The following is a 21,118-nucleotide window of genomic DNA, read 5'->3' on the forward strand; positions in this document are numbered from 1 at the left end:
AGACATGCACAAACACTAAGGCAGTACATACATTATGGACGTATCTGAATTTGAATTTCGGGCGAGTGCTTCATCTATTGGTTGGACAACAGAATTAATTCCGGCTGCAATTCAACGACCGCCACGGTCAGTGCTTTCCTTGTGACTCGATTCCCTGCTCCTTCATGATTGACGCAGGGGTTATAGGTGTAATGGGAGCAGGTGTTTCTTTGGCTTTCTCTCTTTCAGCTTTTCTCGCACTTCTTTTCCTTTCTTTATCTTCCATCTCACTTCTGAGTGTTTGAACCCATTCTAGAGATTTGGAAGCTGCGACACGAGGTTCCTTCTTGTGAATAAGTAAGAATCCTTGTAAAGCAGCCATGGAGACTCCAAAGTTGACTTCGACCTTTTCCTTGTGAGAATCAGTAGAAGGGGCTGGAATGGGAGTTGAAAAAACGTTTTCAGCGAATTGGGTCGAAAGTGACTCTAGATCGTCTTCCCCTTCAATCAATTTCATACCTGAATCTGACTCTGATTTCTCATCTACTACGAGCTCTGTGTTAGTAGGCTCTAGAATGTTTTTGGAGAAATCTGAAAAAGGGAAGAAATGTTTGAAGAGATTTTTGGCTTGATCGAAAGTTGAATTAGTAAAGGAGAGTTGGAGGTCGAATCTACCAGGTCTGGAAAGTGCTGAATCTAGTCTCTCTGGGTGGTTTCTGATGAATAGTTCAGATATTCAGTCCCAACTGTAATCGTGAAATACTTCAGAGCTCACGTGGTAGCGAATAAGATACAATCCTCCTGCACACAACGGAAGATCGTTTAGCTCAGTGATTTCCAATCATCGATAAGATCTTGGTGAAAATACATATGAAAAAAGAGACTCCTAACTCACCTGACTCGAGACACCGTCTATGGCATTCAACAGACCTGATAAAGTAACTGTAGATCTAGCTAGACCGTATTGACCAAGATCGGAAGGATCTTGATCACCGTTATCGTCATCGTCCATCTCGTTTGAATCGCCTATTCTGGGCCTGGGAGGCATGACGCAATCGCTAATTTGATTGATGGAAAACACGCAACCATTCATCAGCTGACGCCGTTATTTGCATTGTGTTGCTTCACAATGGACACAGTACGGATATACAGGAATGAGGAGATATCTAAGAAGAAGGCAACTTACATATCTTCAATCAAGATCATATTTTGTGGAGGACAATTCCTGAATGCTTTATTCAATTTACCATCATCCATACCTCTGGCAGCTGGATTGACTATGTAGATATCTAAACCAAGCTGCGAAGCGATTGAGGTGGCTATGAAACCCAATCCAATGAAATCAATTACGATAGTCAAATGAAGCTGTAGGTGAACTCAAGATACACTCACCAAGGGTAGTTTTACCTGAACCAGGTTTTCCATGGAGCAAATACCCTCTTCTATGAGGGATACCTATTACAACAGTTCAAGGCGAAAGGTAAGTAAATAGACATGTTCTCCTTCGTTTTTGGAAAATAAAGTTCACCTCTCGCACTGTACCATGATTTCTCTTCGTCAGACAAGAAGTTCTTGACATCTTCCAAAAGTGGTGCTTTTTGAGATTCAGATAAAATGACAGAATTCCATGATCGAGCAGGACGATGAATTGGATCGTACCAAGCTCCATTGTAAGGTCTACATGAACATGAAAACATCAGCTTGTTGGCTTATCGAACCGCAAGAAGTTTAGGCTGGCTGATGGGTCACTTACGAAAGATTGAATATCATCAATTCATCACCAGTCTTTTTGAAAAATGAAGCATGAGCATCAATGATAAATTGTCTGATCGCTTCAGGCTGGAAAGGAAGTCCCCTGCATTGATTCAACATAAAATCAAGAGTCAGCATCTCGTAAATTGGTGGAATCGGCAGTCAAATGCATGTACGTGATTTCAAGATGATCTTCATCGCTCTTATCAATTTTAGCGTATTCTTTCGATTTTCTAGTTATCCATAAATGTGTTCCTTCATGATTGATGTATATTGCTTGATCTGGATTTTGTACGACCATCGTCAGTCACAACAATGCCGATCACTCCCTCATACCAGACCCAAGCAGCGGGGAATGTGGACTCACTGTCAACAGGTAACATTTGACCGACAACTTCATCGACGAAAGTGGCATCTTTTCTAGCGACACTCAAATTTTCCGATTTCCTAGTCTTAGTTTTCAGTCTATTGGAATCATCTCTTCTTGATTGCCTGTTATCAGAAGTCCATAATCTGAAAGATTTGAGTTGTCTTTGAGCAGACTTTGATTGAGCAAGATATGACATGATCCATTCGAATGCTGGATCAGAAGCTTTCACATGGGCAGTTGGGAATAGTGCTACTCGAGTTACGGTTAAGTCAGAGCTATCAGTAAGCAATATCGTCTCTGAAGAAAAGACATTCGATAGTTGTGCGAATATAAGTGATGAAAAGGGACATACCATCAGACAGATGAGCTTTGAAGACTCCGAAGAAATGTCTTACAGCAGCTGCGAGTAAACCGATCAAAGCCATTCGAATGGCTAATGGCATGATATCATCGAATTTGATGTTATTGCCGAATGATGGTAAGGCACCACTGCCTAAGAAGGAAGGCAAAGCGGAGATCATTGTTGTAAGATTTGGTCGGAGCGAATTATAAGCTTGTACTGTGTGTGTGTGTGTGTGTGTGCTTGTGTGTGGATTTGTGTGGAGAAATGTTATATGAAGGGGGCTACAGGTCAGGAGGATGAGGGAGCAAATTGAATGAATATTCCCAATAGCTTGACTGAAAACCCGCTCTTATATAACCCATCAAATGGTTAGATCGACTCGACAATGAGAAGACATCCCTTCTTCCGTCCTCCCTTTATTATCGAGATCTGAAATATCGCACTACTTCCTTTTAAGGATCCTTGCTGAAAGGTGGTTGATAGCTATGACGAGTCTGGCAGGAAAAATCCTTTAGAATTGAGAGTGCCGTTTCCGCTTTCCTTACAGCTGATACGAGCACTGTATTACTTATGTGTATGGACTTTGTGGCTTTCGTGCACCAAAGGAGACCATAGATGGGAAAGGACGATGACACTCAATCGAATACCTAAAGTGTCTAGCAGGGTATCGACACGGTGTAGCTTGGAAATGCTATCTCTATTGTATTGGCAGTCTATCGACATCATGTATGGAGGATTGCAATGAGTCCAAGGGTGCATAGATCAGTGTATATAATCAGCCAAGTCGGATTTATCGTCCCTAAATCGATCCTTCTCAATGTCCTTCACCAACTCTGGCCGCCATCTCCACCGCTGATACAGGATTGCCTTTATGATTCAGCAGATAGCCTTGAATGCTAGCCATGGATACTGACAGCGCCGAGCTATCTCTTTCTCTTTCCATGTGCATTTTGTCATCTCCGTCCATAGTCAGGCCAAGAACCCTATGCGCAAAGGTGTTACCGAGATCGTTCAACATACCTCTTTCAAGCCTTGATTGAGCCGCTACAGCTTCTTCATTCTCCGGAATGTAGCTTTTCTGTTCGTCCTCCACCGAAAAGAAGTGTACAAATAATGCTTTAGCTTGCTCAGGAGTCGCGTTCGAGAATGGAATGAGTAGGTCGAACCTTCCGGGTCGAAGAAGTTTAGGATCAAGTGCCTCAACACAGTTCCTGTACAATGACAGGATCAATCATTGATATGATGTCTCAAGGCAAAGTATGGTAACCACTTACGCTGTGGCAAATATCACGATATCTTCCTAGAATACGATTATATCGGCGTTGGTCAGCGGATTGACGTGACAACCATTCTGGGGACCTACAGCACAGCAAATACCGTCCAACGCAATATACAACCCTTGTAGAATGACTGTCGATGTTGATTCATCGGGGATCTCGTATACGTCGGATGAATCAGCCACTGTCGGAGGTACATTTACTGGTTTCTGAGACCTTTCATTGAGGGGTGAATATGGTAGAATCTCATCACTGAGTTCCGACAATGACTTCAGTAAGCTGATCGGGGTCACAACGGTCCAGGTACGGTACTTGCTCCTCGTGGCTATGACCAGATGGATTAGGCTACTTACATGTTCTCTATTAAGATTATCTGCCCACGTCGACAACCCCTAAAAGCATTACTCAGCTTGATATCATCCATCCCCGGTGCAGTCGGATCTATCACGTTTATTCTAAGGCCCAGCTCAGAAGCTATTGCAGTCACTATACAAATATAATATCATTTTCGACGCCTCTTAGCGCTGCATTCCTAACTATTCAAGCGAGGCATGGTGAGATGAGAAGATAATTACCTAGAGATGTTTTACCTGATCCTGGAGGTCCATGTAAAAGGTAGCTCCTCGTATGTTTTATGCCTACCACATTCATTCAGTATCCATTCACTTGTGATGCAAGAGTTGGAGAATCAGAACGATCTGGCCTCAGCTGTGTGAAATGAAAGAAGCTCACATTTAGCTCGGTACCAATCTTTGGTGTCTTGAGATCTAAAATCATCTATATCCTTCAAAAGGAGGTTTTTGACTCTGGAAGGGATAAAGACAGACGAAATCGATCTAGATGGTCTGGTGACGAGATCTGTCCAAAAACCCCATTTCCCGCTATTGATTTATGGTGAAAATCAGTATCAAGTGTGCCTTCTCGATCAGTCAGGTCACTGCTTTGAACTTGGCACAGCTTACGAAAATGTGAGTACCTTTAATTCGTTCTTGGTTCTACTGAAGAATTGATCATGCGAATGGATAACGATATCTTTGATTGCACTAGTTTGGAACCATGATCCGCTAAGGTTGACCTTATCAGAAAAGGTTTTTGATGCGAAGCCTCGAAATGTAGGTATGTATCGGGTAGCTTACGAGATTTTGAAATACTCTTTGTCTTGTTCTGATTTGGTAGATATATGACTCGACGATTGCCTCTTCCTGGTGATCCAGAGGCATTTCCCCTGATATCTGATCCGGATGCTCTTGTCTGTTCGCACGGCATGTTAGATATGCAGTCTGCCTAACAGAATATCAGAGATGAGATGTTGCAGATAGCTTACTGCATAGAGGCGTCATTTGTCCAACTACTTGACCTGTAAAAGTTGCACATGCCCTGTCCAACACTAAAGTTCTATCAACTGCTTTTGATCGCCTTCGAGCTAATGAACGGAGATCATCATCAATCTTGGATTGACGTAAATCAGCTGTACTCAATTGAAATGACCTGAGTTGTTTCTGAGCATTGTGATCTTGAGCCAAGTAGGCTTCAATCCATTCGTACGCTGGATCAGAAGAAGAGATATATGCTGAAGGAAACAAGACTATTTTTGGTTTTTTTGGTTTTTTGAGTTTTCAGCCAGACAATTGGACTTGTCAGCAAATACACTCACGAGTTGCCAGTGTAAACAATCACTCACCTTTGAAAAGTCGACTTTGTATTTTCGACCATAAGTGTCCTAATGCCGCTACTAAGAGACCTGCGAGAGCAACGGTCAAAGCTGAATGAAGGTTGTCCTGCGGTGATGCATCGAAGTGCATCTTGGTATGTAATTGGTGCAAGTTGAGTACCGAGTGATGAAGGCTTCCGATGATTCTTCTACAAGATTGACAGCTTCGGAAAGTCACAAGAGCGTTTTGGATGAATTAATTGTGTAATGGGCTTTGGCGGTTTGAGCTTGAGGTTTAAAAATTATAGATCTTGAACAAGCTATAGTACTGCACGAGCATGCGTGAGAACAATCATCCCGTCTTCCTCATACGTTGTGCTTGCGCAAGCAGACAAGAGTGCTCTGAGGAGTTGCACCTTTGAGCCACTCATATTTGGTCCATGAAGACGTGTCATATTTCCCTTTTATGCTATTCGCTTTTTGAAGGGAGACGTGCGATTGTCTGTTTTCAATCAACTATCCTTTGACATTCCGCTCGTCTCTTTCATCCCCTTACAAAGCTCGCTCACCACTGTACTTTTTAGTCCAGCACTGATATAACTACCTTACTTTCCAAAAAATGTGTACCAAAAGGACACTTTATAAACATATAATTTGACAGTATACCCAAACCGACAATGCCTCATCATGCCAACCCTTGGTCCTCATACAGTAAGTTATCAATGCGAGATATGTTGAAATCTCTGTCTGTCAAAGAAAAGGGTCTTACATCGAATGAGCCTACACCAATATCTCATCCAGTTGTCTTCCCATCTGGTCCCCCTAAACATGATGACGGCCCAAGAGTGATTTGGCTTGGTCATGCAAGTATATACCTCATGATACCTCATCTTAATTTGGAGGGTAACAGGGAATGGAGAGGCATTCTATTTGATCCAGTATTCTCGTCGCGATGTTCTCCAATTAGTTTTATTGGACCAAGAAGAAGATTAGATGCTCCTTCTAAAATAAAAGATATACCCAAAGTTGATCTTGTAATCATCTCTCATGACCATTGTGAGTGTCTTGCGTTGGAGTGACGGGTAAGAGAGCAGAGTCGTTGACATGCCACGAATCGTAGATGATCATTTAGATAAAGAGACCATCAAGGACATTGAAACGTATCATCAGGATGTACAATACATGGTGCCTACCGGATTGAGAACTAGCTTGATGACATTTGGAGTATCGAAACGTTCGATCACAGAGCTGGGGTGGTGGGAGGAAGACGTCACTGATTTTTCCAACAGTCTAAGCGACACGAACACCCTAGGCGTCAAACAAACAGTTTATATGTCGGCTTCTTCTCCTCTCAAAAGCGTGTCTCCCCTCGACAGTGTTGAATGTCAAATCCTTTCTCCGATCAAGGAGGAAATTGCGGAGTCTCTTTCGCCAATATCACCAACAGCTCCTTTCAGCCCAGTATCCACCACTCTATCCAAGCAACGCTGTGATGATTCTGTTAAGGTAGTTTGCTGTCCTGCACAACACAATTCTGGTAGAAGTCTATTTGCCAAGAACAAGACTTTATGGGCTACTTGGTGGTTACAAGTGAGATTACCAGATGGAAAGGTATGGAAATGCTTCTTCGGCGGAGATACGGGTTATAGATCAGTCCAGGACGGTCCAAGCTGTCCCATATTCAAGGGTAAGTGAAGAAGAAGAATTTGGTCTCTGCTGGCGATGCCATTCATACAGTAACGCTGGTGAGTCTCGTCGAGCTGATTCATGCTGGCAAATCTAGAGATAAAAGATCGTTATGGATCACCAGACTTGGCGCTGCTTCCAATCGCTCACGGATCAGTACTTCCTTATTTGTCCTCCTTAATTCCATTTGTACAATTCGATTCTCATAGATTGACCTCTGCTGTACATTGTTCACCTGAAGACGCAGCTACCATACATCAAGATATGGAAGCGAAAATCACGATACCCATACATTGGGCTACGTGGACCACGGAGGCAGAAACCAAGATGATCGTGAAAAGTTTAAGGCGAGCTTGCGAGGAACACGTTATCAAGTTGATATGGTCTCATAAACAAGATGACATTGACGTTGGTCAGACGATAACGGAAGCGTATAGAGGATTCGTCGTTTGTGACATAGGAGTTTCAGTCGCATTGATCGCCGATCTCCATTAGGCTGTCAAACAACGGTTGTGTATGTAAATGTACTGTGTATGATAGATGTTTTGTATGAATGTCTGAAAGCGGACGAAAACGTCTCCACGGCGTTTCTACGAAACTCACTCGACAGCAAGAAAGTTCGTTGAATGGTATTATCCTTGTAAACTCTCCTGCGGCGGCCTTCTCTTCCTTCTTTGGAGTCATTGCGAGGAAGATCAATCCCCGCTGCAGGCTGAGATCTGGTTTTGCGGCAAGTGCACTAACATGTGCAGTGGGATCCGGTGATATAGTGCATATGCCGCTGAAAATTACTCCGTGCAGCTAATAACTGACTATTTTCCATTCGGTCACCGTCGAAACGTCGATGATTATGCTGACGATCATATAGAAATCTCCTTTACAGGCAGAATATTAGATTCCAGCTATGATCTGGTGTCACGTCCGCAACAAATTAATCTTTGGTCTATTCTCTTAATCGCCGAACACCAAAATGGCAAATATTACAAAAGGTTCTCGGAAGGAGATCCTGTTCCTTCTTCGAGAAGAATATTGCCCTCCGCCAGAAGAGCCATTTCCGCATGGAGAAGCGCAAACCTGTCATACTTTTTACAGACGATATACTTCTTCATATTGTTCTATCAGGTACCACCAGAACAACCGATACTATAAGGTCGCATTATGAGGTACGTATATATCCTGACTTTATTTTGTGGGACGTGGATATTTCTACTTTCGTGCTGAAACAAGACCACCCTCGCTTGAGGATTTTGACAATACGATGGAGTATCGTCAGACAGGGAAGATCGACGGTTCCTGAGCACAAAGTGAGTCACCGGGAAGTGCTGCAACTGTTGTTTTTCACGTGGGTCAGTATTGCAATTATACCTAAAATAGGAAAATAAGTAACGGTGTTGTCTCGGATACAAAAGAGAAACCTGTCAATATGACATGTACATGTAACACGTTGACGTGTTGCGAATGACATACGAGCTGAGGGAAACGAGCAGACGGAAAAATGCAGAGATGGCTGTTTCAAAAGGAAGCGAAAATGACGGTTCCTTGTCTTTCACAGCAGAAACGATCGATAGACGAAAATGGCGTTCTTTTTTTCTGGAACGAATGATGCGGTTCGCAAATCTCGTAGGGGAGATCCCCTTACGTATGTAATCACGAATGTTCCTAGGGTGTGGAACGAGGGAAGCTTGTTTTTGTGTTCTATGCGAGTTGTCGCTGCCGTGAACTACAACGGGGGTAAACTCGAAACACCCAATAATGAAGGCGTATGTAATGCGTCCTGGGACCTATTATTTTTCCTTCCGCTGCCAACTCGGTACCGTATAGCGACAGAGCTATGCCATTTGATTGGTAACCTGTAACAAGTAGGGGAATGATGAACGTACTACCGAATGCTTCTGTGACAAGAGCATTTGAACCATTAGGGGAAAAATTTGCTTGGTCATGTTTTGAAAAACATTCGTATGCTATGCGTCTTTCTTGTTGCCCCATCTTGACCCTCTGTCAAAGATAACTGAAGTACACCAACATCATCATCCATCTTTACAATGAACCCAACTTTTGACATTTCTTCTTACGATTGACTCTTCAACCCGAATTTAATTTATCAAATCCTAAAGTTAATTCTTATTTGAAGTAGAAATCCTAATCGACAATTAGTCCGGGAGAGCAGCGGACTACAAATTCTCAATACGATTTCTTTGTAATCAAGAAAGAAGAAATCCAAATAACACTGAAGGCGCGAAACATCGTCATAGCAAACTAAAAAAAGGGATCTTCAGACACTCGTTCAATCCATCGAATCGCCTATCTTCAACTGTGGAACAGCAAGAAGGAAAGCTTATCTCATTCGTCAGAGTGTCTCGGTAAAACATTAGTGGAGGAGATATTGGATTTAGGAACGTTCTGAAGGGAGGAAGAAGGAATCACCAAATTCATCAAACATGTCCTCTGGACCTAGAATTGATGTCAGAGACATGGCCTCGGTCGACTCTGACGTAGATATGCGTACGGTAAGTCTTCCCTCCTTGAGAAACTTTCTCTTCTGCAACTCGTACAATGCATCATTGTATTGTCAGATTCTGCATGGACCACGATTACTAACCGCTTCTGATATAACAGCCTACCTTCGTATTGTCATCTCAAAGCGGTCCATCAACAAACTCTCTACAACATCATATCGCCTCGTCTCAATCACACTCTGATCAACCGACGACGTCCATCCCCGCAAACAGTGCTTTGATATTTCATCCTGGACCAGGATCAGAGCCAGATGTTTCACCAAACACTTCCACCCTTCCTCGCGCTGTCGAACCACTCAAAATCCCACAACCACATTTAACATCAAACGAAATCAAGTCCACAATCGAATCACCTTCAACATCAACGACAACAAGTTCAGCCGGCGGCAGAAGAGGCTCACTAGCAGCTTGGAAAATACCTCATTTCGGAGAAGCATCCAAAAACAAACTCAACAGCAACAGCAACAGCAATATCGGTGGTAATAGAAGTAATCCAACAACGCCATCACGCGAAACGCAGAACCCAATCAACATGCAAATGAGACCCACTTCTTCCAAAGGTAAAGAAGTGATTGAGATGACTTCCGTCCCAATAACAGATGGTGTAATCGGTAATGTAGGATTGAAGCAAACAGGGGATCTAGTAATTGAAAAATCGAAAGAGGATTTAGCCATGGCTAAATGGAGAGTGAGTTTGCAATCGCCCTTTTCACATATCGAAACATGAATAAAAGCTGATACAGTTTAAACTTTACAATCACGTCTCGTAGAAATGGGTAGTGGAACAACCTATACAAACTGTTTCACGTGATGTTTCACCTATAAGATCAGCTTGTGGTAGCCCGGTCAATGGGATACCGATGGTTCCACTGGGAATGTCTTCAGTATCACCTCGAATGAGTTCATTATCATCACCTCGAACCAACGTATCACCACGCCAGGCTTTTGGTGGAGCACCTTTGGAACCAACTGGATCTGCTGAATCATCTCACTCTGCAAGTGGTCGATCGTCCGCATATCCACATACACCCAAATCACTAAGGAACGGTTCAGGTGAATATGAAGTATTCAACACTGAATCAGTGATGGCTTTGAGAGACGTTGAATTAGCTGTTGATGAGGAAGTTTTGGAAAGAAATGGAAATGCCAAACTTGCTACAAGAAGAATGTCAACTCAACCTAGGATATCAGAATTACCAAATCCATTCGCAGATTTAGCACAAAGATTGGGATCAAGAAGAGTCAGACCGATTGTATTAGAATTAATCCAAGCTTTAGGTCATTATCTTGATGTTGTATGGTGCATCACCTATCCTAATCGATCTTGTCCCTGGATAATTGGTGTGAACGAAAGTCCCGTTCCTGCTTCGATCAGAAGAATGGCATTGGCTCACGGCAACGATCCCTCATGCCAAATGATTTGGAAATCACCAATGATCACCGCTGTTCAAGAAGGCAAGAAAAAAGGTCACGTAACACAACATCCTACAGCTAAGGATGTAAGATTCTGGGGTGATGAAGTGACCTTTGCTATCAGAGATGTGGACGAAGTCGTCGGAATATATAAAGGTGCAGGATGGGCTTTCGGTGCCGCAATGAGAGATGGTGAATATGGTGCCGTATCTCCAGATAACGTGTTAGGTTTCAAAGGTGAAGGTGGTGGTATGGCTAGATTATTAAATGATCTAGAAGAAGCCATTTGGTGAGTCCGTGGTCTACTCTTAGGCTAAAAGGATGTCGAGCTGATATATGTGCGATTTATAGGGGTGACGCACAACCTAGACCGACGGATCTATCCTATGATCTACCCATCGATTTTGATCCTTACGCTATATTAGACGATCAAGAAATGTTATTGGCATCTTCTGTACCTGGTAGAGGTGTTTCTGGATCAGGAGCCGGGGGAATTGGTAGATCAGGATCAGCATTAACTGATTTCTTCGGTGAAAGTCGAATTACAACCACATCGTCATCGAATTCCGGATCAACATCGAACGTCTTACCTATAATGGAAGAAGAGATTGATGCTTTACCTGATTTGATTGGAAATGATGCAGATCAATATAATATTCATCAAGATCAAGACAATGTATCGATTTCAGAAAACGAGAAAATCAGATCACCCAATTTACCATCATCATCTTCTTCATCCAGACCGGAGATCACAAGAGCGAAATCGTCAACGATAACTATACCCGGTTTAGGCGAAATTCCAAATTCAGAAGAATTATCTTTGGAAGAAATAGGTAAAAGAAGACATCAAGAATGGTTACAAAGTCAAAGATCACATGCGAATGCTTGGTAGTGGAACATAAACTCTGATTGTTGTACTTATCGTCATATTTACATGTAGAATTAGTAGAGTGAAGTAGGAAGTTTTGGTACGGATACCAAGGAGGATTCCATAATCTGTAATTGTATCCTATAGACATAAATCAGTTATAATTAATTTATGCATTGTAGCGCATCAGCAATATATACTTCTGGAAGCGACATTGCAAGTCCTGTCAGGAGACGAGCAGTAACAGCGCAGATAAGCCAATTCAAGTTTTATATGCATGCCCCACACAGATAATCTCACGATATAATCTAAATGTCTTCTTCGTCTATCCCCCTCTGATGGGCTTTTTATAATACCCATTGTTATATTGTGCCTGATAGCGCATTGCCATCATCTAATCCGCATTGTGTTTCTTAGCTTCGAAATGTAATGTCCAACTACTCAATAGTTTCCTTCTGTTGACTTGCTCGCCGGTCATTCTGTGATATTCCCCAAATTAGTCTACATTCACCTATGAGATGGAAAGGGATGCTTCAACTTACGTTATACCATAAGTCAAAGGAGCTAACCACAAGAAACAAGCAATAATAATTGCTAATAAAGCAAATACCACTCCCCAACCAGTTTTACCAAGTTTGGCTCTTACAGCAGGTCTCAGTCTCGTTTTAGATCCAGCATAACTGATAGGGTAATTGACAACTTCAACTAGGATAAAGTTCAATACAGATCCAGCTACTAAAGCTGAAGCTAAATGTGCAGGGAGGTAATGATGCAAGAATCTCTGTCTTTGCATCAGATAGAAAGGGAAATAATGGAATGCCCATGCTCCAAGGAAAAATCCAGTATTTCGGTATAACCGATTTCGAATTCCTATCAATTTCAAACCAGCATTTATCAGCATACACTTTACGATCGTTTAACAAGGCGTAATCACGACTGACCATCTTCAATTGGGTCTAATCCTCTTCTTCTGGCCAACATGTCTGCAATAACGATTCCAACGAAAATCGATAATGAAATGGCACAAGTCCACCATCCTAATAAATTACCAATCATATATATTTGCTGATTGGTTTCACTATTTGTCCAAAAGCTGATTCCCGACAGACAGAAAGGCCATTCCACAGGTGTTGACGCGTATGGATGAGAAGATGTTAAACCCGCATTATGTTGAAGCATTAAAACTTGTAGTTCGAAAAATTTCTTGATGAATGCAACTTTTTTGACTCCTTTAGGTTCCACATGAGTTGTACGATTCTTGAAATCGTTACCTGTTCCATCTGCAATGATATCTTCTACGTACCAAGATGTAGTCCGATCTTGTTGATTCTTATTACCGTTTACTTCTTGTTGACCATAAGCCCAATCTGGTAATGGTGATGGATGAGTCCATAATACCACTTTGGTAGGTACGTGAATCAGCTTGAAGTGACCTGATAATGATCTCCAAGGTTCGCCTTCGTGAGCATCGATTATATCCACTTTGAACATGGTGTCATTTTTCCTTTCCTCATCATCTGTACCTACAGTCGTGAACTCTTGATTTGTCGGCATAAGAGGAGAGGCGACATCATGAGTGAGAAGAAGAGTTTCGGTGACAATGTGCTTCAACTGTATAACATCTTTATGTCGTACGACTCTTCCTCGTCCTGTTTCTGGAATTTCTTTTGTAGGTAGGATTTGCCAATGGTTGTTAGTATCGTTGTGAGGGTAACAAGTGACTTGCTGACCCTGGGAAGAAATCCGACCGTCATCATATCTTAATGGATAGTGATCAGCATGTGAATGAAGGAACTGCTTGGTGTCCTTGTGCTTCAAGGTCACGGTATCGAAGTATCGGATTTCTGGGGAGACACGCACTTCGTCAACCTGGAGTCCGGATCACGAGAAACGATAAGGTGAGCTCACCTTGGGCATTAAGCAATAGCTCATTGCCCGCTAAAGTCTCTTGGAAAGCAGGACTCATAAAAGTGTCTCCAGGACCGGAATATTTAAGGACTTTAAAGTGTACCCAGAAGAACGAGAGATAAAGGATGAATGGGAAGACGATCAAACCGATTGCTCGATAGATGAAATGTCTCCAAACGTAGGACTGACGGTCCGGCATGTCAGCATTCTTGATGGTCTAAAACATCTCATATGCGGAATAGAGAGAGATTAGCAATCACTTACCATAGGATGACCTTTCTTTATATCCAATATTGTCCATAAATCCCAAAGAACAGCTATTCCGACAGTCAAGAATGTGAATAATCCAACCATCTTACAACCGAGAGTACACGCTAAGCCGGTTCCAGTGGAAAGAAGCCAGAACCACCACCAGTTGGTGAATTCTTGATATCTATACTGGTGGAATTTGACGTAAGCAAAAAGGGAAAGAGCCATGAAGAGCACCAAAGCAGCATCCAAGAGGATAAGTCGAGTCTGGGTGATGTGTCCGTTGTCTGCGGAATTCAAATATCAGCAAACGAGTTAATAATGCAGTCGCTGATGTACACATTGGAAAAAGTTAATCAGACTCACCAAATAAAACTAAAGCAGCTGAGAGTAAAGCAATTCCAACTGGATATCCTGATTCTCTCATAATACCGAAGACGATGGGTACAGTTATGGAGCCCATGATCGCGCAAAAACTCCTCATTCCGACGTAAGGGACCTACAGAGTGGACGAGACCAGTGAGTTTAGGACACTTCGAAGAAATTCTCAACTTTTCCCTTTAAGACATCCAGGTTCAAAGTCTCTCATATACTATGGAAGAGCATTTCCTCCTGATCTATATTCTCCACCTCGACGCCACAACCTCTCAATCAAGCGCCAAGAATTACTGTAGACACTCACATTATGTGTGAGATAGTCATCACCAATTTGTTCAAAACCAAAATCACCATTAAAACCAACTATCCAAGCTGCTAAACCATTTAACATTTTAGCTAAAGGTGGATGAACATCGAAATAATATTCTCTTCTAATGTAATGAGAAGCGAATGAACCGAAATGAACCTCGTCAAAAACGACTTGAGAAGGATGTCCTATTCTCCAAAATCGAATTACGAATGCTAAGATTGTCAAAGCGACACCGAGTGACCAAGACAGGAACAATTCGGATCGGATGGATGAATCTGGTGGAGGAGGTCGGGGGGATCGTCTCTATCATCATGTGTAATGACGGGTGGGCCGGACGAACAAGATGATGGTATGTCATAAACAGGCGGGACATCAATGGAGAACAAAGGGGTCGACACATCAAGTAAGCAGAGTACAATATTTAGTAAAGTCTGATTAACTCACCTTCTCTTCCTCAAGTCCACTAAAAGTCCTCACTGTTTGAGGTAAAGCAGATGGAGATTCCTGTCGCTCCGTCCTTCGCTTACGAGGTGCGAGCGACATTTTCGTTCTTTTTGATTTACGTTACTAAGGTAAGTGGTGTTATGGTATGAATCAACTATGGACAGTAGGATGAGATATGGATAAAGGAGTTCAAGCAGGTGTGTATAAAACCAGTTTGCGTGGAAGTCAATGAGCACCGAGCGAACGCGTCTTTTACCAGGAACAGACTGTGAAAACGAGAGTGGCGGACCTCATAACATACAAAAAATGATGGTCCATGCATACTGGCAATCTCATCTTACCCAAAGTGCATGCGCTAAGATTTGAGGAGGTAGAGTGGATAGACAGCACAGCTGGCAAACCTACATATGTGAAGAAGTCTCCCGCGAAATATACCATCTTGATATTGAGAAGCTTTCTAACCCATTGCATTTCCGATTCAGTACCTATAACGGCCAACCGCTCACAGATTTATACGACGCCAGTTCGTCAGCTGGATCAAATATCTGCATAAAACAGCTTACTGCAGTTCGCCTGATTATTTGGAGGGTTTCTTCAGACATCCGGACCACACCACCAGGAAGCTAATATTTTTGAGACCTATGATCAGCTACTTTTCCTACCCTATTATGGTCGGGAGGCTATTGGCTAACCTAGATACAACACCTATTGTCTCCTGACTGTTTTCTGCTGTAGTCTAAATTTTCCGCTTATTCGAGATACGGCGAGCTTACCATGTAGAGATTTAGCCGTACCTCGTGCAAAAGCTATGAAGCGGATGTAAATCAGCTGCAATACCGTGAAGGAGGCCATATGACACTGAATTGCTGATCAATATCAGTGCTGTGATTCAATGTGTCTTGAGCGGACGAGAAGTATGGGCGAAAGTTAGTGAGACGGTCCTATCAATATTGTATTAGGAGAAAAGAACGATTAGTACATGGAGGTCTGGAGTAGCATGTCAGCTTTGTCAGATCAATTCGACGGGTTTCGACAACAAGGAGACTTGAGTCGTTGCGTCGGGTATTAGAAGCGAAAGGTTGAGCCGTACAGTGCTTTTGCTTTAGGACTTTTAGCTATCATAGGATCCTGCCGTGACGGTCCAATCTCAGGACAATGGTAAAAAGCAATCAGAGAGACCAAAGAAGAAAGAACGACAGGATTAACTTCAGGCTGAGAAGGGAAACGCGAGGATCTTGGCCGCTGCCACGGTGGCACTGGGAGTGGTCACGTGACACGAATGAGAACATGAGCGGAAATCACGCGCGTTGTTCAGTGCTAATGATAAAGTTGACTAACCTCTGACTTTCTATCTTGTTCTTGAATCTTTCTTTCTTTTCTCATCGTTCTAGATAATCCTGCTAATATAAAGTCACCTTCTCACACGTTATCCGATCCCTAAGTTTCTTAATTCAAGGTGGTCAAGAAAATATGCCTTCTCCATTCGGAACACCGATATCACTGTCATCTGCTAACGTGTACAATCTCACGCGCGATCCTAATGTCCCTCCTCCCGTTCGGGAGAGTCATTTGCCAATATCGTCCCAGACCACGTCAGGACCTTCGTCACCTCACAAAAGACCGTCCAGCTCAAATGAAGTAGAAATGCAATTTCAATTTGGAAAGGCAGAAGAGGAAGTTATAGAGGATGATCCTGAATTTGCAGGATTAGAAATCATAGGGTTAAGTCAATGGGAAAGAGAAGTTTCATCAGTTTCATCCATACCTCGATCCAAAGGAACGAGGTCTGCAGAAAGACACATCGAAGAAGACAAACATAGTCGTAAAGACGAGGAAGAGGGAACCGATGAGCTTGAGGAAAGTGATCATGAATTTTCCGAAGATCTGATAGAAGGAGAAGGAAGAGTGGCGATGATGACTCGATCTCCTATCGGTAAGTACACAAGATCTTTGGGATCATCAAAAGCTTTGCTAATCTCATGTATCGTAACAGCTGGTCCATCATCCCCTCCTTTACGTACTCCAGCATATTCACTCCCCTCTATGAATTCTGATCTTCCATCAGGGCCTTATCCGCGTACTCCTCAGACAGGTGATCGTCCTTCGACTCCAATTGTTTGGTCACTCTCTCCACTATCTTCAAGAGGTAAGAAAGAGAACAATCGATCACTGATGATGCTCTCCGATGACTCCGATATGGAACAAGATGAATTGAATGAAGACTCTCATGTCTCGAACATCGTTATGAGGCAAAAATCACCTATTTTGTTGAAGAGAAACGTGAGAGGAAGGAACGTCATACTAGATTCAGATGAGGAGGAGAGCCTAGCTGATCGGAAAAGGAGAAAACAAAATGAAAGCGCTAGTGGCAGCAGCCGAAAAGGGAAAGAGAAAGCTTCAAGTGGAGTCGACCAAAGCGAAACGGAGCACCCACTTCTTGATTTGGATTCTGGCATCGAGATGGATTTCGATCCTCATCAACAAATCAATCATTGCATTCATTATGAACAAAGGGGAAAAGAATATGAAATCGAAGAGCAAAAAGACGAGGACGAGTTCGGTTTCGACGATTTTCCTCTGGATGACTTCAATTTCGAAGACACAAATCTTACACATAATTCAGCACCATCCCCTGTTTCCCACTCCATGAATATCACACAAGGCAAAGGTAGATCGAAATCAATGTCGAAATCCCCAGTGAAAAAACAAAATCAACTCGCAGATCAACTTTTCCCAGACGATGAGGAAGAAGAAGAAGCATTCAATCCAATTCCCATTCCAATCAAACCCAAAACCACGTCATACACCATTGCGGGTAATCTCTCATCAAGAGGAACAGCGGGTAGATCCATAATTGATAAACTGAATCTTCCTGATGAGTGGTATATACCCTTGATACCTGATTTACCTGACAGATGGCAAGAATTCTATATGAATCATTGGCGTAGAGGTGCAGATGAATCAAAAGCGAAATCAACACACTCAAACTCAAACTCAGCAAACAGAAGAATAGGTGGAATCGTTTCTGAAGATGACGAAGAAGATGAAGATGAAGAACCATTAGACAGAAAGAAGAAATCAACTTCGAGAGTAGGACCATATGCCAAAAGAGGTTCTTTCGGCTGGAGAGGTAGAGGTAGAGGTGCATGGAGAGGAGGACGAGCAAGAGGTAAAGCAAGAAGAAAGTAATGTTTTCACAACATGTAACAATTAGCGAATCGAAAGCGAAAGAAGACTGAAACGCTGTACACTGAAGACGTCGTAGATATGAGGGAAATCGCGATTAAAGTCTGATAGGGCACGACAGCTGTTTTATACATATGCACAAGCTAACTACAAGGTTGCGGGAGATCCTGTCCTTCCTTTCATTTCAAGAACTATGTACCGCATGCAATATCATGCATCTTGTGACAGATCTCTGCCTCCATCAAGCTGGGATAACTTTGTTTGATACAGATAATACCCGATGTGGGAATGCCAAACCAATGCCCGATATCCCTTACATAACAAGACGGGTGATCACGAAACCCGCTCGATTTCATCTAAGTAAGTCACATCTGTAATAAGGCTATACCTTACTTCTTCCCGCCTCTTCTTTTCGCCCCACTCGTGTCGTCTTTCTTATCAGCTAGGAAACCTCCTATTTCCAAAGCGTCCCTTGCTGCTTGATTGATATGTTTGAACCTATCTGGACCCAGATGAATACCGCCATACCACCTCGTCACTACCACCAAGACATTTTCAAGTTCCAAGATTTCCAATAAATGCTTTAATCTAGATCCCGCCGCTGTTTCTCCGTCATCGTCGTAATCTATCGATGTACATCCAGATCAGCCCTATATCAACAACAACGAAACGATTCACTCACCAGTATTATATACTTTTCCAGCTTGTCCACCTACATCTCTGACTAATCTATAAGCGAAAATAGCTGGATGAGCAGCTTTTGATATTTTCTTATCACTTAATAATTCATGTATAATTAATGGAATTTCTTTTTCATCTGTTACTTTCACAGCTTGACCTATGAAAGTTGATTTTCTATCTATTATAGGATCTGAAGTATGTATTTTCAATTTTGATATATCAGGTGTAAATGAATTCATCAGATTGTTTGCTGTACCATCTTTTTGAGCGGGATCTTGGTCATCTGGTATTGAATATGAGAATATTGATCTTGATAATTCAGGTCTATCCATACCTATTGATCCTTCTTTTTCTGGTGAATAATCTGGGAATTCACTATTGTGATTACTGTTATTACTGATATCCAAAGTTGACATTCCGCGTATCAAATGATGTTGTTCCGTCGTTGTTGCTGCTTTGGCAGAAGCTTTTTCTGCTTCCCTCAGTGAGTCATTCTCCGATAATGAATTCAAATGTGATATATACCATTGCCTGACTACTGATTGGACGTGTGTCAATCCTTCGAAGACACATACGTCTCCTGGGACAAAGGCGACACCTGTCGATGATATGTACGTTCGAGTTATATCGCCGACTAAGTGGGTAAAGGGTCAACGATCAGCGATAAAAATCCATGATGGATTTATCAATCGAAGAAGGAGGTGATAGCAGCACTATAGCCTAGGCTCGCGATATAATGGGATACAGAATCTGGACCCAAGGAGAAGGGGTCATGACGCATAAGACGAAGCACAAGAGTCCAAACTCACATAATCCACTATCAATACCGAAATTACCTAAATATCTTCCCAGTAACTGCAATTGAGGTGGGCTTGAATTTGGATAAGTTGGGGGTAGACTGACCAGAACTCTCATTATAGGAGGATTATCCTGCACATCTACATTTGTAGTCGAGTTATCTAACCCTTCTAACGATTCACCTTTCTCCCATATTGGTATTGTAATTTCATATCTGATCCTTTCGCCAGGTGTGAATCCAATCGTTTCGAAATCCCAAATGGCATCTGTATATTGTTGGCTATTTATTCGACGTTCCATTTTCGCTGATCCTGTTGACATACCAACGTTACCTTCTAACGATGAAGCTTCATTCGCGTTATTAGTAGACAAAGATATCAATGAAGGAGGTCTGGAAGGTAGATTCAATTTGACTGATGAAGGTGTGTATATCGATAACAAAGCTTCCAATTCATATCCTATAGCCATTAAGTTAGGATCGGAATCTTGATAATTTGGTGATAAAAGATGTTCGATAAACTAAGTGTTGAAGCCAAATATGACAGATATGGGATTAGCTCTTTTCAGTCGCCAATCATAGGTGATGTTCTTCGACACTCAATCTTGGTACGAAAAGAGTAATGAAGCACGTCTACGTACCTTCAATAATACACCTTCCGGATCACGATGTTCTTCAGGTGCACTACGTTTTTCGTCTTCGTGCTCTTTTCCTTCACCTTCCAGAGTTGATAAAGTCGATTTTTGGGCTTCCATCTTATCTGATATTGAGCCCATATAGGACAAATCATCGATTGCGCGTGAGGAGAAATGACTGGGTCCAGCAGATGGTTTGACAATCATCTTGGTACGGTTTTGTCTCGATTTCGAAAATGACGCTTGCTTGATTTCAGAGGATGAGATTTTTGTAGGTACAGATGTGGTGATGACTTGAGCAGGAGCAGGTATAAAGAAAATTGGGTGGATGTGACGGTGAGAGTGAAAAGACAGGAGTGATGTAGTCTTTATTCAGTTGGTCGACTGATCTCTCATCGAGTTCCCAAATATTTTGAGTGAAACAAGAGTATTACGATATACAGGTCGGGATAAAAAAGTACTCGAGTGGATGACGAATTATCGATCGGGTTTCGCCTGAATTTCGGGATCAAACCTCTGCCTTGAACGTTGATTCACAACTATGATATAATTAGTGATGGCCTCTTCAAGTTCTATTCTGTTCGTTGGTGACGATGTTCAAAACAATCAATGCAGTCTGCAATGTACATTTCCTTCACATCACATATGGCAGTCAAAGAGGGATTCAATCAAAGAC

The 21,118-nt window shown here is 42.3% G+C and overlaps 7 protein-coding genes across 7 annotated transcripts; 3 read left to right on the forward strand and 4 right to left on the reverse strand.

Moving 5' to 3' along the window:
- Positions 1–127: 127 nt before the first annotated feature.
- Positions 128–2,622, reverse strand: IL334_001940 (uncharacterized protein; the record flags this gene model as incomplete). Its single annotated transcript, XM_062933688.1, has 10 exons — positions 128–695; positions 755–780; positions 875–1,037; positions 1,166–1,298; positions 1,372–1,434; positions 1,508–1,656; positions 1,733–1,834; positions 1,908–2,013; positions 2,099–2,350; positions 2,454–2,622. The coding sequence occupies 10 exons, from the start codon at positions 2,620–2,622 to the stop codon at positions 128–130; spliced, it is 1,731 nt and encodes a 576-aa protein (XP_062789739.1).
- Positions 2,623–3,258: 636 nt separating this feature from the next.
- On the reverse strand, positions 3,259–5,523 carry IL334_001941 (uncharacterized protein; the record flags this gene model as incomplete). Its single annotated transcript, XM_062933689.1, has 10 exons — positions 3,259–3,655; positions 3,719–3,744; positions 3,808–3,973; positions 4,075–4,207; positions 4,297–4,359; positions 4,454–4,602; positions 4,684–4,785; positions 4,858–4,972; positions 5,046–5,306; positions 5,403–5,523. 10 exons carry the CDS (start codon positions 5,521–5,523, stop codon positions 3,259–3,261), a joined length of 1,533 nt encoding a protein of 510 aa, XP_062789740.1.
- A 526-nt stretch (positions 5,524–6,049) lies between these two features.
- Positions 6,050–7,553, forward strand: IL334_001942 (uncharacterized protein; the record flags this gene model as incomplete). The annotated part of the gene is made up of 3 exons (XM_062933690.1): positions 6,050–6,428; positions 6,493–7,059; positions 7,156–7,553. 3 exons carry the CDS (start codon positions 6,050–6,052, stop codon positions 7,551–7,553), a joined length of 1,344 nt encoding a protein of 447 aa, XP_062789741.1.
- Positions 7,554–9,496: 1,943 nt separating this feature from the next.
- On the forward strand, positions 9,497–11,879 carry IL334_001943 (uncharacterized protein; the record flags this gene model as incomplete). The annotated part of the gene is made up of 4 exons (XM_062933691.1): positions 9,497–9,565; positions 9,675–10,262; positions 10,345–11,276; positions 11,339–11,879. The coding sequence occupies 4 exons, from the start codon at positions 9,497–9,499 to the stop codon at positions 11,877–11,879; spliced, it is 2,130 nt and encodes a 709-aa protein (XP_062789742.1).
- A 370-nt stretch (positions 11,880–12,249) lies between these two features.
- On the reverse strand, positions 12,250–15,243 carry IL334_001944 (uncharacterized protein; the record flags this gene model as incomplete). Its single annotated transcript, XM_062933692.1, has 8 exons — positions 12,250–12,334; positions 12,398–12,725; positions 12,797–13,699; positions 13,764–13,947; positions 14,028–14,299; positions 14,379–14,511; positions 14,695–15,003; positions 15,145–15,243. The coding sequence occupies 8 exons, from the start codon at positions 15,241–15,243 to the stop codon at positions 12,250–12,252; spliced, it is 2,313 nt and encodes a 770-aa protein (XP_062789743.1).
- A 1,371-nt stretch (positions 15,244–16,614) lies between these two features.
- IL334_001945 (uncharacterized protein) lies at positions 16,615–18,333 on the forward strand (the record flags this gene model as incomplete). The annotated part of the gene is made up of 2 exons (XM_062933693.1): positions 16,615–17,077; positions 17,138–18,333. 2 exons carry the CDS (start codon positions 16,615–16,617, stop codon positions 18,331–18,333), a joined length of 1,659 nt encoding a protein of 552 aa, XP_062789744.1.
- A 386-nt stretch (positions 18,334–18,719) lies between these two features.
- Positions 18,720–20,649, reverse strand: IL334_001946 (uncharacterized protein; the record flags this gene model as incomplete). The annotated part of the gene is made up of 4 exons (XM_062933694.1): positions 18,720–18,955; positions 19,013–19,645; positions 19,821–20,328; positions 20,449–20,649. The coding sequence occupies 4 exons, from the start codon at positions 20,647–20,649 to the stop codon at positions 18,720–18,722; spliced, it is 1,578 nt and encodes a 525-aa protein (XP_062789745.1).
- Positions 20,650–21,118: the final 469 nt, after the last annotated feature.

This window comes from Kwoniella shivajii, chromosome 2 (genome assembly GCF_035658355.1).
Source record: "Kwoniella shivajii chromosome 2, complete sequence".
NCBI classification, from domain to species: domain Eukaryota; kingdom Fungi; phylum Basidiomycota; class Tremellomycetes; order Tremellales; family Cryptococcaceae; genus Kwoniella; species Kwoniella shivajii.